General features: G+C 29.1%; 3 protein-coding genes across 3 annotated transcripts, besides 2 other annotated features; all 3 read left to right on the plus strand.

Annotated features, from left to right (window-relative positions):
- Positions 1–2,649: part of a mobile genetic element that runs on past the window's edge.
- Positions 2,650–5,992: 3,343 nt separating this feature from the next.
- Positions 5,993–15,783: part of a mobile genetic element that runs on past the window's edge.
- On the plus strand, positions 10,778–11,407 carry TVAGG3_0250870 (sialidases family; the record flags this gene model as incomplete). Its single annotated transcript, XM_001297729.1, has 1 exon — positions 10,778–11,407. One exon carries the CDS (start codon positions 10,778–10,780, stop codon positions 11,405–11,407), a length of 630 nt encoding a protein of 209 aa, XP_001297730.1.
- Positions 12,951–14,288, plus strand: TVAGG3_0250880 (Prim-pol domain family; the record flags this gene model as incomplete). Its single annotated transcript, XM_051228032.1, has 1 exon — positions 12,951–14,288. One exon carries the CDS (start codon positions 12,951–12,953, stop codon positions 14,286–14,288), a length of 1,338 nt encoding a protein of 445 aa, XP_051113018.1.
- Positions 14,337–14,811, plus strand: TVAGG3_0250890 (uncharacterized protein; the record flags this gene model as incomplete). The annotated part of the gene is made up of 1 exon (XM_051228033.1): positions 14,337–14,811. A coding segment is annotated over one exon (475 nt), but the record flags the coding sequence as incomplete, so codon positions are not given.

The raw sequence follows: 15,783 nt of genomic DNA on the forward strand, positions 1-15,783 counted from the left end.
TACAATTTTTTTTCTAAGATGTCTTATTGAAAAACAGATTTGTCTGATCACAAGCACTTAAGACTTTTATAACAATAGAAATGTGTTTATGATATTGAAATAGTCAAATTACAATTTTTTTTTCTAAGATGTCTTATTGAAAAACAGATTTGTCTGATCACAAGCACTTAAGACTTTTTATAACAATAGAAATGTGTTTATGATATTGAAATAGTCAAATTAACAATTTTTTTTCTAAGATGTCTTATTGAAAAACAGATTTGTCTGATCACAAGCACTTAAGACTTTTATAACAATAGAAATGTGTTTATGATATTGAAATAGTCAAATTACAATTTTTTTTTCTAAGATGTCTTATTGAAAAACAGATTTGTCTGATCACAAGCACTTAAGACTTTTATAACAATAGAAATGTGTTTATGATATTGAAATAGTCAAATTACAATTTTTTTTCTAAGATGTCTTATTGAAAAACAGATTTGTCTGATCACAAGCACTTAAGACTTTTATAACAATAGAAATGTGTTTATGATATTGAAATAGTCAAATTACAATTTTTTTTCTAAGATGTCTTATTGAAAAACAGATTTGTCTGATCACAAGCACTTAAGACTTTTATAACAATAGAAATGTGTTTATGATATTGAAATAGTCAAATTACAATTTTTTTTTCTAAGATGTCTTATTGAAAAACAGATTTGTCTGATCACAAGCACTTAAGACTTTTATAACAAGAAATGTGTTTATGATATTGAAATAGTCAAATTACAATTTTTTTTTCTAAGATGTCTTATTGAAAAACAGATTTGTCTGATCACAAGCACTTAAGACTTTTATAACAATAGAAATGTGTTTATGATATTGAAATAGTCAAATTACAATTTTTTTTCTAAGATGTCTTATTGAAAAACAGATTTGTCTGATCACAAGCACTTAAGACTTTTATAACAATAGAAATGTGTTTATGATATTGAAATAGTCAAATTACAATTTTTTTTCTAAGATGTCTTATTGAAAAACAGATTTGTCTGATCACAAGCACTTAAGACTTTTATAACAATAGAAATGTGTTTATGATATTGAAATAGTCAAATTACAATTTTTTTTCTAAGATGTCTTATTGAAAAACAGATTTGTCTGATCACAAGCACTTAAGACTTTTATAACAATAGAAATGTGTTTATGATATTGAAATAGTCAAATTACAATTTTTTTTTTCTAAGATGTCTTATTGAAAAACAGATTTGTCTGATCACAAGCACTTAAGACTTTTATAACAATAGAAATGTGTTTTATGATATTGAAATAGTCAAATTACAATTTTTTTCTAAGATGTCTTATTGAAAAACAGATTGTCTGATCACAAGCACTTAAGACTTTTATAAACAATAGAAAGTGTTTATGATATTGAAATAGTCAAATTACAATTTTTTTTCTAAGATGTCTTATTGAAAAACAGATTTGTCTGATCACAAGCACTTAAGACTTTTATAACAAATAGAAATGTGTTTATGATATTGAAATAGTCAAATTACAATTTTTTTTTCTAAGATGTCTTATTGAAAAACAGATTTGGTCTGATCACAAGCACTAAGACTTTTATAACAATAGAAATGTGTTTATGATATTGAAATAGTCAAATTACAATTTTTTTTTCTAAGATGTCTTATTGAAAACAGATTTGTCTGATCACAAGCACTTAAGACTTTTATAACAATAGAAATGTGTTTATGATATTGAAATAGTCAAATTACAATTTTTTTTTCTAAGATGTCTTATTGAAAAACAGATTTGTCTGATCACAAGCACTTAAGACTTTTATAACAATGAAAATGTGTTTTATGATATTGAAATAGTCAAATTACAATATTTTTTTTCTAAGATGTCTTATTGAAAAACAGATTTGTCTGATCACAAGCACTTAAGACTTTTATAACAATAGAAATGTGTTTATGATATTGAAAGTCAAATTACAATTTTTTTTCTAAGATGTCTTATTGAAAAAAATTTGTCTGATCACAAGCACTTAAGACTTTATAACAATAGAAATGTGTTTATGATATTGAAATAGTCAAATTACAATTTTTTTTTCTAAGATGTCTTATTTGAAAAACAGATTTGTCTGATCACAAGCACTTAAGACTTTTATAACAATAGAAATGTGTTTATGATATTGAAATAGTCAAATTACAATTTTTTTTCTTTAAGATGTCTTATTGAAAACAGATTTGTCTGATCACAAGCACTTAAGACTTTTATAACAATAGAAATGTGTTATGATATTGAAATAGTCAAATTACAATTTTTTTTTCTAAGATGTCTTATTGAAAAACAGATTTGTCTGATCACAAGCACTTAAACTTTTATAACAATAGAAATGTGTTTATGATATTGAAATAGTCAAATTACAATTTTTTTTTCTAAGATGTCTTATTGAAAAACAGATTTGTCTGATCACAAGCACTTAAGACTTTTATAACAATAGAATGTGTTTATGATATTGAAATAGTCAAATTACAATTTTTTTTTCTAAGATGTCTTATTTGAAAAACAGATTTGTCTGATCACAAGCACTTAAATTTTATAACATAGAAATGTGTTTATGATATTGAAATAGTCAAAATTACAATTTTTTTTTCTAAGATGTCTAGTAGTGAATATGAAGGTTTGTGACTTTTTTTGTAAAACGTAAGAATTCATACAATATCGAGCGATTTTGTATCATTTTTTAAACACATTAATTTTAAAAATATATTTATTTTTTATTCTTACATAAATGACCCAACAAGTAAAACCAGATAAAATAGATTATCGAATTTTAGAGGATGGTGTTCCTGTTTATATTCAAAGATTTAAAGGGAAGCAATATTATTAGAATTGTTAATCCTGAATACATAAAACATTTATTTAAAAAGGAAGACTGTGATTATTAAACGTTAATGAATATGAAACCAATAAATCAAAATTGAAATATTAAATATATTGGAAGTGATGAAAGATGCAAAGATAAAGATAAAGTTTATATAGTTTTCATAATGAATGGAAACCAATAAATAAAACATTTAGGAGATTATGTTAAAAGTCTGAATTCTCATCAAATCTAGTATTATGATAGCATGAATATAAGAAAATATTTAAGAAATTATTCAGAAAAGACTCACTAACTAATGATAAAAAATAAAAAATAACACTTTAACAATTCATGTCTCAACAGACATTGAACTTAAGGAACTAAATTTGATATATGAATTATGAAAATCATTATTTATTATTCGCTCTTCAAATAATTTCTATTCTTTTTGTTAAATCAATCTATTTTCATTATGAGGTGATTCTTGAATTGAGGGAATAGATTTCAAACTAACCACTCCTTTTATTTTTAAATTTTGACCATCAACTTTAAACATTTTATTCAATTTACATATTGTCATCTTCAAAAATTTTTATTGTTTATGGCATAATATCATTAAATTCTTCAAACAGATGAAAAAATTTTTATTTCAGTAATTGGTTTAACAACGTTTATTTTTTGTTGAACATTTTCACTTTCTTCCTCCTCTGTTTCATTTATTTTTAAATCGGTTTCATTTATCATTAAAATAAAAAATTAGAATATAAGTGATGAAATATATTTTTTTAATATTAATATTAAATCAGAAATGGCTGGCAGGATTCTTTTAAAAAATTATGGGAAGGAATTAAGAAAGCTGCGGGTTGGGTTCATCAAAAGATTATTAAACCCGTTGCAAACTTTTTGGCACCAGTAGCGAAAACGGCAGGGAACTATCCATAGGTGGAGTATTAGGTACTAAAGCAGGAATCCGGCGATGGGAGCACAAGCAGTAAACGCAGTTGGTGGAATTAGCTGAAGGGAATAACTTAATTAAAATAGGAGGTAGATAGTGAAAAAATAAATAAATATTTTTTTATCTCAGTATCGGTTTGTATCTTTGATAAACTTTTTCTCCTTTATTTAAACTTCTCTTATTGGGCAGCTTTTGTGTTATTGATTCAGCAACGTCACTAATTGCTTCTTTATTCTTAAATATCCAATTTGCTCCCTTCTTCAATGTTTCCCAAACTTTATGCGCTCCTCTTTTTTACTCTATCCCATAATTTTTTAAAGAATCCTGCAGCCATAGTTGATTATTCATTAAAATTAAAATTCATTTTCATCTTTTTAATTTGATTTTTTATTTATTAATAAATGACGACTAACTATTTGGTGCCAAACATAAACCGATTAATGGAAATGGTGTTTCATTCATTCGAAAAGATAAATGAAATATTCGCAAGAGAATGACGTAGAAAATATTATAGAGAACTTGAAAGTTCATGCTATGACTCTGATGCTCCATATTTTGATGATAAACAAACTCATTTAAGAATTACAAATCCGGCTCCATGATGTGAACCAATTAGGTGACACATATATTAAACGCAGAGTTAAAGCAACTCTAGTTTCAAATAAAGCTTTCACATGTGATGTCGCTTTTAAATGCATGCGTTTATTCGTTGGTTACAAATCATCAAATCAAAGCTTAAACAATTAGAAGTAGAAAACCGAAAGAGGTTGATGCCGGTTATCTTCAAAGGGATTCGCCCCGTGAATCTTTCGCATTTGCAACATAAAACCAAAAATCAGAAAGGAAAGTTTAAAAAGTTGTTTCATTCGTTATATAATAATGTTCAAAAATATGATAACTCAGTATGCGGTAAATATTATTGACCCTTCAGAAGTTTCAAGAAAGCAAATGAAGAAGTTATGTCACTTTTGATATGATTATCCCGGTAAATGATTTGTTAGCATTTCAGGCGTTCGATGATTATCCTAAATCATTTGTGAAATCATTCTTAAAATATTATGTTTCAGGGATACTTTAGTATTTTGTCAGGTTGACCCGTTAAGAGTTGCTGATTTACAAAATTACGTTTATGAAAAGATAACTGAATGAAAATTATGAAAAGATTAATGATCATGTTTATAAATATGATCGCAAATTCCAAACAAATCGGACTTCCTGCCAAATTAATTACAGGCTTAGCCGCCACATCTGCTGACGCAACAGTTGATGACGTTATTATTTCATGCACAAGATGGAAGTTTTAAGGATAAATGCATTACACCAGGATACGGTTTATATTGAAGAATCAGTTAAAAGCAATACCACGTTTATTCAGTAAGGAAGATCCATTCATGATTCCAGCTCAACATATTGACGTTCGTTCACTAAATGGAGGTTGCATCACTCCTGAAGGTATTAGCTCAGATTTCCATACGCTCTTCATAATGTTACAGATGTTGTGTAACATTTCCGAAGAATGCAATGCAAGAGAACAGTTTTAGAAAATCCAATGCTTCGAGGTCTTCAGGTTACTATAGATTCCAGAAACTTCCCGATCAAGCGATGACCACAGTGGGCGACATATTTCTTACACGTATGCTTCAAGCTTCTGATTTAGATGGAGTGAAATGAATGCACGGAAGAAACGAGGAACTCATTACATAGACCACTGAATGATGATGATGGCATGCCATTAGCTAGAACATGGAAAGACCAAACTTCATTCTTATGCACTATTCCAGTTCAACGTGATGAGAGCGGGTATATTCTTTGATGATTAGAACTTTCAACCACAAGTACAGTCAAGTGAAAGCATATCCAAATCATTCAGGGTGTAAATGACACTTACGTTCAAAGGTGACAAATCCTCCTCAGTTTGGTTTACAGGACTACATATTGGACATGGACACCGGACGAAGGTTTGAAATACATCCAACAGGTACACCACCACAGTATAGAAGTTCATATGATGAATATTGATGAATAGAAATGTTTTAAAATTATAAATTTATTTTTGATTAAATGATTTAAATTCATCCACCCCTTATGAAGAATAGCAGGAGTATATAATACATACGTAGATGATATATTAATGAAGCATTGAGTGATAATAGAAATTGCTCTATCTAAGGAAAAATTAATGAAAAATTCCATATTCTGAATGTTACTTAAATTCAATCACTGCAGCAATTGGTAAACAAAATAAAGTAAAACATTAACGATATTAAACAAATTATCATTATTGCTAACACTTCCCCATATTCACATGTGTTAATTTTATATCAACGTTCAGGTTCACCTTCAAATGATACATTTGAATCTTTAAAGCATTTAATCAAAATTTCCAATTATTTATTTATCACAAGAAGAAGCAGAAGTTATTTAAAAAAACTTTTTAATGTATAAAGAAATTATATAATAACAATCAAGAAGCAAGGATTAGAGGGATAAAATTATTGATAAAAACAACGGGATGAAATATTTTGAAACACTTTCTATTTCAAATTTTGATAGAGAATTTTTTGCATTCACTAATTTTTCTAGATGATGCCGTGAAATCAAAACTAATAACTAATGAGAATCATATTTTAATCAATTATTACTCATGTCGACACATTCAGTGTTCATTCTTCATGGCTGTCCAATACTTCAAAAGCATTAAGCACAAAACATTCAAATTATCTAATTCAAACCCTTTTCATTTTCAGTGGTTTTAGTCGTCAACAGTGAACCGTATACTTTATCAAGTGAAATTTACCATGAACATTACAGAACTTTACACCACAATATCAGCAATTAGACGTGAACATGGAAAAATAATAGTTGATTTTAAATAAAGTTCCATAAATTTGATTAACTTTTATAAATTTAATTTTTATTTTATTTATAATTAAACATGACAGAATAGGCAAATTCTTCTACAAGGTTCATTAAAACAAGGGACAACAAAAAAGGGGCATATTAATAGGAACTATGAAAGTTCCTGATGGAATGAAAAAATAGTCATTTGTTGCTGTCTTCAAAAGGATGTTTAAACAAATGAAGAAAGTTTTTAACATTACCAGAAGCTCAACAATATGCCAAACTCATGGTTCAAATGGGAAGCACACGAAGCAGACATTACGTGGATCAAATGGAAACCTGGATGTATAATGAAGTTTTCTCTTATTGATGGTCAAGGTAATATTAAAAGTCATAATTGTTAAAATTAACTATAACTGATGAGTCCTAACGTAAAGCATATAATGAACGTTATCCTATGGAAATTTGATGACGAAATGGAAAAAAAGCTGTTAAACAATACATGGAGAATGTTGAAAATGGTCCAATGTGATTCATACCATCTTAATCCATATTCTTATTTCCATGAAGAATTAAATGCTGTAAGAGGACCGGATGATACCACGATATGTTATCAGTTTGATTGTCAATATGCAAATATAGACCTGAAATTCCAGCTAAGAAATTTCTTTAAAGTTTGCTTTTATTCGATCCAGTGTTACAATGAACCAGAAGAACAAGAAAGCAGAATTTAAACCAATTCAAAGTTCAGGCATTTCTTCATTTCAACTTTCAGAAGCGTTCAAGGAATTTGATAAAGAAACCACTTTATTCTCAACAAGGTTATAACTTTGATTTAATTAAAGAACGTGATAGACGCTAAATTTAGAAAAAATCAGATTGGTTTAAGATGCATGTAAGAAAGATTAAAGATATTTAAATAATAAAATAAGACTGAAGAAACTCAAACAATATCAAATAACATAATTGGTTGCAGTTACAAAGAAAGTTATAAGCAAAACAATTGATGAACCTTGGATATTACCGTAAACAAACCTTAATAAAAACTTTTAAATATATTTTTTCTTTTTTTATTCAATTATAAATGAGAGACGTTTAACCAAGTCAAGAACAACAAACGCAAAAGCAGAGATACTGTTGGTATATAACGTAAATTGATTGGATAAATCACGAATTATTCAAAATGTTAAATTAATTGTTAGCCCCGAATTAAACAAGGTCAGCACTTCAACCAAATTATTACTCGTGGACTTACCAAAGAAAGAGAGGAGCCAAAATAAAGAAGATGGAGACCCAATCATTTATCTGAAACCCGGTAAAAACCTGTTGAAAATTCCCACTTATCCAACATACCCCCGCCTCTTTCATCAAACATCGAGAAACCAGGATCTACGATTCCAGTCGCAATGCGCCATATAAAAATGACATTAATCTGAATTTAATTGAAAATTTACCTGATATTATAATAATAATTATGATTCAATAATAAATTTAATTGACCAATCTGCGTTAATTTTTACCTTATGAATCATTATATTCACATTATCGCCATTCTTTGTAGGTTCAAATTCAGGACGTTAAAATTCATTTTTCATAGATGATGAGGTTTATGCTGCGGAACAGTTGCAAAATAAATCCTATAAAGATATTAGCACAATTAAGATATCAAAGAACGGAACAACAACTGAACTCATTTAACAATTATAATGTATTTTATAATAAAATAGTTATGAAATATAAAATATCACTGAAAAATTCTTTGTTAAGACCATATTTAATATTCAAGCATTAACAATTATCAATATATAAATCCTTATTGAACTTCATAATCAATAAATAATTGACTTTCCACCAGTTTTATCGTTTGTTTTATTTCTTTTTGCTCCCCACTATCCGGATCGGTCATTGTAATTGTTTGTTTGTTTATAGTATCAGCTTTATCTTAACTTCAATCTTTTTCCATCGGGATATTTAAACCAAAATTCCAAAAATTCGATATTGTCAATCCTGTTCTATTTTATCTATCAATTATTTTTAATACCATCTGAATAATCTTATGAAATGTCATTATATGGGTTTGATGAACTAAATTTGAATAAGTGAAAATATAAATCCTGTTGATTGAATATGACATTGACTCAATATTTTCTGAAAACACTAAAATTATAAACATTGAATAATTTTCTTATCGTTGAATTTATGAATTCTGAGGTAATCTTTTCTATTTTATTTTATCACTGGAAATAACGCTTTACCATATTTTAATCTAAAATAAACAATGTCATGTATTCAATATTATTCGGAATAAAAAAAATAGCTGTGAATTAAATTTAACAGTTAGGGATTTATAAATGTTACTCTACGTTTCTGTGATGTTTTAAATTTATCCCATTCCTTTTAGACCCTTCAGATTATATATCCATTTATTAAATGAAAAAACGTATGATATGTATATAAATAATGTGATAGCGAAATGGGATATTAACATGATTTTAAGTTATTTAAATGAATCATTTATCGTATGGTATGAAGAAAATTTTAAATCAAAACCTGATAAACTTTTTGAACTTGATGAAATAAATAACCTTATTAAATTTCCGCTGAAAATTAAATTTTGTACTCCTCATCTTCGTTCATTGTTGGGGATATTAAATTTTGAAAAAGATGTTGGGGATGTTTTGTATTCTGACACTGGTTCCAATTTCATTTTAATCAAATGTGATAAAGTTAATACCCCAATGAGATTTTCACATCAAACATTAGACCCTAACTCTTACCCATCAATACAAAACATTTTATCCATCAACTTAAACACATTTTCTTTATCATATCCGTTTCAATTATCCGGGAATTCATTTATTCTTCATTCAAAAGATTTATCAAATATTAAATTTAGAATAACTGACCTATTTGATTGTGATTTAGAATTCATGAATGAAATATTATGGCAATTTCAAATAGAAAAAATAGCTGATGAGATAACAGATTAAATATTTATTTTTAAATCATAATAAATGATTAAACAACAGCAACCACAAAACTTAAGGCAAAACACCCAGGTCCCTCAGACCATTACATACGCCATATATGCATATAATTCAAAGACGGCAGAACAAACGCAAAGGTTGAAATATGGAGATTTGGAGATAGTATTGAAAAATGAACATTTCGAATTCGTTTGCAAGGGTGGTGCAGTGATATCAAATATAAAAGAAATTTTATTTATGAATTCTAAAATTAAAGGTATAACGGATGATATAACATCAATTCCACCAGAAGAACAGAGATATTACGCATTAAATGCATTTCCTAAAGTTTTGAAGATTGGAAGATTTAATTTAAATGAGGAATTCATAGAAGGTTTCCTAAATGACATAATGAAGAGCGATAAGGAATATGTGGATAGTGAGTTAATGAAGAAGGCAAATTTGGTTTATGTTGATGAAAAAGATAATGAAATTAAAGAAAGGGTTGAATGGTATCATGAATGGACATCAAAGATTTTAAAAACTAAAGCCGATACAGGATGGGTTTCAGGATGTTTAGACCTTAAAGCGGATAAGGAATATGTTAACGATGAGTTAAATAAGAAAGCAGATAAGGAATATGTGGATAGTGAGTTAAATAAGAAAGCTAATATATCATTTGTTAATGAAGAAATAAAACAATCAGAGGTCTATTTTACTCCACCATTTTTAAATTTTATGAAATCATCAGATAAAACCTTTGATATAGATTCTTTTGAATGGATATGTTTCGATGGAGTGACCATGTATTTATTTTATACAGCTGGAGTGCTTTATTATTTTAAAACAAATGATTTTAAAAACTATGAATCATTTACTCCATCTGTTTTGAATCCTGATACACGAAAGCCAATCATTAATCCAAGAATTTTATATGTTGAATATAATAACGGTAAATTTATGGGAATGATAACGGTTGAAGATGATTTTTGCCCTTGTTATTCATTCGATTGTATCCAATGGTTCAAATGTAATTTAAATCAAGATGCTAAATTTAAATATTCAAATAATCCTATTAGATGCGTTAATAATAAATGGGTACTAATTTATGAAGTCAATCAAATTTTCATTAGTGAGGATGGGATAAATTATTATATGTTTAGTATGATGTCATCAGATTTGGAAATTGATTATACAAGTAAGTGGTATTACATTAACAACATGTATTTTATCCTACAAAATGATAAAATTTATAGATCATCTTCAATACCACAAGGTCAATTTGAACAAATTTTTCAAGCTGATAGAGACATTGAAGCTTTATGTTATGGATCAAATGTTTATGTTCTCGTTTCAGGTGAAATGGTCTATTCATATCCCGTAAGTTATAACAGACATATTTATTTATCACAGGATTTATCAAATTGGGAATTGGTTTATTCATTCACTCCAAAACTTACTCAAAATTATAGATTTACAAATTTATTTTATATTGATGGGTATTTCATTGCTTTAGGATGTGGTGATTTAGTAAATATCAGTAGTGATGGAAGAAACTGGTCTGAAATCACAAAATTTCAAGATGTTAGAAAAGCAATTTTCAAAAATAATACGTTAATATTGATAACAAGACCAGTTTTAAATACTCACCCAAATTCAATATTATATAATAAATTCAATATTCATAATGGATTAAATACAATTCTTGAGATGATTTACCCCATTGGTTCTATTTATACGTCAATGAACTCAACAAATCCAGCAACAGTTCTGGGTTTCGGTACGTGGAAGTAGATTGTAGATAAATTCTTATACTGTGCTAGATATTCAAAGCAAACAGGAGGTTCGAAGAAAATTAAAGAAGCAAACTTACCCCCGCACACTCATACAGGAACTACAAACTTTTCTGGCGACCATACACACTCATTAAGAGACCACCCATTATACAACTCAGAATATGAAGCTGGCTATGATGTTTTATCTCCAGATTATAACCATTCAGCAAAAAAGACTTTTCGACCAACTGAACCAGGAGGAAATCATGTCCATACTTTCACAACAAATCCAACAGGCTTGGGTAAAGATTATATGCCACCATTTGTGATCGTATTCGCATGGTACCGTGTTTATTGAATGAACTAAATATATTTTATGTCTGTAATTAATTAGGTAATGAAGTAATGGATGAACTGCAGAAATAAATGTTTACGTTAATGTTTACGTTAATGGTTTCAGGTTAATGTTTATGTTAATGTTTTCAGGTTATTCAATAATTAATTATTTTTGAAGAACTGAAGGGGTCACCAGGTCACCAGGTCACCAGGTCATTTAACTTCTCTGAAAAAATGTGACAACATGACATTTTGACAACATCACAGGAGGAAGGCAGTTATGACTTATTTTTGAAGAACTGAAGGGGTCACCAGGTCACCAGGTCATTTAACTTCTCTGAAAAAATGTGACAACATGACATTTTGACAACATCACAGGAGGAAGGCAGTTATGACTTATTTTTGAAGAACTGAAGGGGTCACCAGGTCACCAGGTCATTTAACTTCTCTGAAAAATGTGACAACATGACATTTTGACAACATCACAGGAGGAAGGCAGTTATGACTTATTTTTGAAGAACTGAAGGGTCACCAGGTCACCAGGTCATTTAACTTCTCTGAAAAATGTGACAACATAACATTTTGACAACATCACAGGAGGAAGGCAGTTATGACTTATTTTTGAAGAACTGAAGGGGTCACCAGGTCACCAGGTCACCAGGTCATTTAACTTCTCTGAAAAAATGTGACAACATGACATTTTGACAACATCACAGGAGGAAGGCATTAGTTAGACTTATTTTTGAAGAACTGAAGGTCACCAGGTCACCAGGTCATTTAACTTCTCTGAAAAAATGTGACAACATGACATTTTGACAACATCACAGGAGGAAGGCAGTTATGACTTATTTTTGAAGAACTGAAGGGGTCACCAGGTCACCAGGTCATTTAACTTCTCTGAAAAAATGTGACAACATGACATTTTGACAACATCACAGGAGGAAGGCAGTTATGACTTATTTTTGAAGAACTGAAGGGGTCACCAGGTCACCAGGTCATTTAACTTCTCTGAAAAATGTGACAACATAACATTTTGACAACATCACAGGAGGAAGGCAGTTATGACTTATTTTTGAAGAACTGAAGGGGTCACCAGGTCACCAGGTCATTTAACTTCTCTGAAAAAATGTGACAACATGACATTTTGACAACATTTACGAAAATTTGATGCAGCCCAAAAATAAAGTTAGTTTTAAAATTATTTTTATTTTTTTATTCCTATATAAATGACAGCAACAAACAACAACAGCAACTTTATCATTTCTGATGAACAAGTTATTGATTCATTAGCTGAGGAATTAGTTGTGGCAGAAACTAAAACCCTCAACGAAAGAATTGGTGAAAACAAGATTGATTTACATAACTACCTCAAACATGATGGAGGAAGAGGAAGGAAAACTGGTACAGCTTTATTAGTAAATAAAATTTCAAATTTAACGATTATAGATGTTGATATCAATAAATCGTACAATGATGAACTTAAAGAAACAGTTAGAAAAGACATTTTATCAAAACTTTCGGATAAAGATGTTATCGTTAAAACCGCTTCAGGAGGTCTTCACATTTATTGCAACACTAATTTCTTCTATGCAGTTTCGAACAGAATGATTAAATGTTATTCCTGCAATGATTATGATATTGACATAATGACTTCTATTGATGATTCAAAGCGTTCATTAGTAGTTATGGCTGATTCAAGAGTTCGCAAGAATGCATCAGAACCAATCAATACATACTCATTCATTCGTGGAAGTTATGATTCAACATTAACTAGAACAGTGAATGATATATTAAATGATTTGAATATTAAGGTAAGAGTTGAACAGAAGAATGAAGAAATAAAGAGTATAATGAATGAAAACAAAGATGTAAACATTGACGATAAACTAGCTCAAAGCATAGTTGATGGCATCTGTGATTTTGAAGTACATAATGACGGTGGAAACATGAATTTAGAAAAAGAAGTTACATTATTCACACTGTTTCAAGCTATTAATTCGTTACCAGATCATTTAATTAATGAAGCATACGATAACGTTTATAATTTCTGCAATTTAACTGAAAATGCAAAAAGTAATTTTGAAAAAGCACGTAGTAGATATGCACATTTAATGACTTCTCCATTTGTTTTAGTGAAGATTCTAAAACTTTATCAAAAGGAATATTATGATGAATATGTTTTACCTTTATTACGTAAGCCAAAAATAACATTTGATATCAAACTTGATGACTCGTTTTTGATAACAGATATTAGACGCAAGGCTGAAAATCATCAGTATAAAAACAGTTCTGAAGTAATTGAGGATTTATCACGTGTAATCCGTTTTGTAGATTGTGGAAATAAATATTTCATTCAGAAAGATTATAATATCCACGACAAAATGAATCAAATATCATTCGTTCTTCAATCAAACATGAAAGAGTCACTCAAAATGATTAAATTATTTAAAGAAGAAGGTAAAACCATAACAGCATGGGACGTACTATTAAATCAATTATCCTCATTAACCGTTAAGGGTGTTTGCTTTAAATCTGATTCCCCAGATGTTTTCTCAACGTTTTAGGGTTATAAATACAACATTCTCGAAAAAGTAGATTACTCAAAAATTGAGATGTTTATGAATTTCATTAAAGAAGCCATTTGTGATAATAACGATGAAGTGTATAAATACCTTCTCGGCTGGATTGCAGCAATGATTCAACATCCTGGAATCAAGAATGAAACAGCAATTATTTTGAAAGGACTTCAGGGAACAGGTAAAAACAGATTTACAGATATTATTTCTGAACTTCTCGCAGGTTATTCATGTAAAAACATTACCGAAATAGGTGAGCTAACGGGTAATTTCAACTCAGTAGTTGAAAATAAAATGTTTCTTGTACTTAATGAACTCAAGAATGTAGGTGAAGACAGACTCGCAAACTTCAACGCTTTGAAATCAATTATTACGGATAATGAGATTAGAATTAATGAAAAGAATCAACCCAGAAGAACTGCTCAGAATGTTGCAAACTTCATTTTCGTAACTAACAACGTCTACCCTGTCAAAATTGAAGTTGGAGACAGAAGATACGTAGTTTTAAGAGTTAATGGTAAATTCAAGGGTCAATTTGATTACTTCAAGAATTTAATGGATTCATGCACTAAGGAATTTTATGATAATTTACTAACATATTTTATCAATTACGACCTTTCATCATTTAATGTACGAATCATACCGATGACTGAAGCCAAACAAGATTTAATAGAATTATCAACAAATCCTTTAGATGAATGGATAAATACACATTATGATGAATTATGTGCAGGTATGACGTGTAAAAATGCTCTATTCTGCAAACCATCAGACATGAAAGACAAAAACTTTCAAATGAGCATTAAGGATAAATGTGAAAGGAAACAAAGAAAAATAGATGGTAAACAAACACGGTATTATGTTTTGAAAGAAGAAATGAAAGAATTATATAAACAAATTGAACCAAACGATAATGAGGAATCATTTACTGACGATGAAATACCTGTGAATGAAGCTTTATAAAGTATGACTGGAATTTATTTTTGCCTTCCTCCTGTGATGTTGTCAAAATGTCATGTTGTCACATTTTTTCAGAGAAGTTAAATGACCTGGTGACCTGGTGACCTGGTGACCTGGTGACCCCTTCAGTTCTTCAAAAATAATTAATTATTGAATAACCCATGATGTTGTCAAAATGTCATGTTGTCACATTTTTTCAGAGAAGTTAAATGACCTGGTGACCTGGTGACCTGGTGACCCCTTCAGTTCTTCAAAAATAATTAATTATTGAATAACCCATGATGTTGTCAAAATGTCATGTTGTCACATTTTTTCAGAGAAGTTAAATGACCTGGTGACCTGGTGACCCCTTCAGTTCTTCAAAAATAATTAATTATTGAATAACCCATGATGTTGTCAAAATGTCATGTTGTCACATTTTTTCAGAGAAGTTAAATGACCTGGTGACCTGGTGACCTGGTGACCCCTTCAGTTCTTCAAAAATAATTAATTATTGAATAACCCATGATGTTGTCAAAATGTC

This window comes from Trichomonas vaginalis, chromosome IV, assembly GCF_026262505.1.
Source record: "Trichomonas vaginalis G3 chromosome IV, whole genome shotgun sequence".
NCBI lineage: Eukaryota > Parabasalia > Trichomonadida > Trichomonadidae > Trichomonas > Trichomonas vaginalis.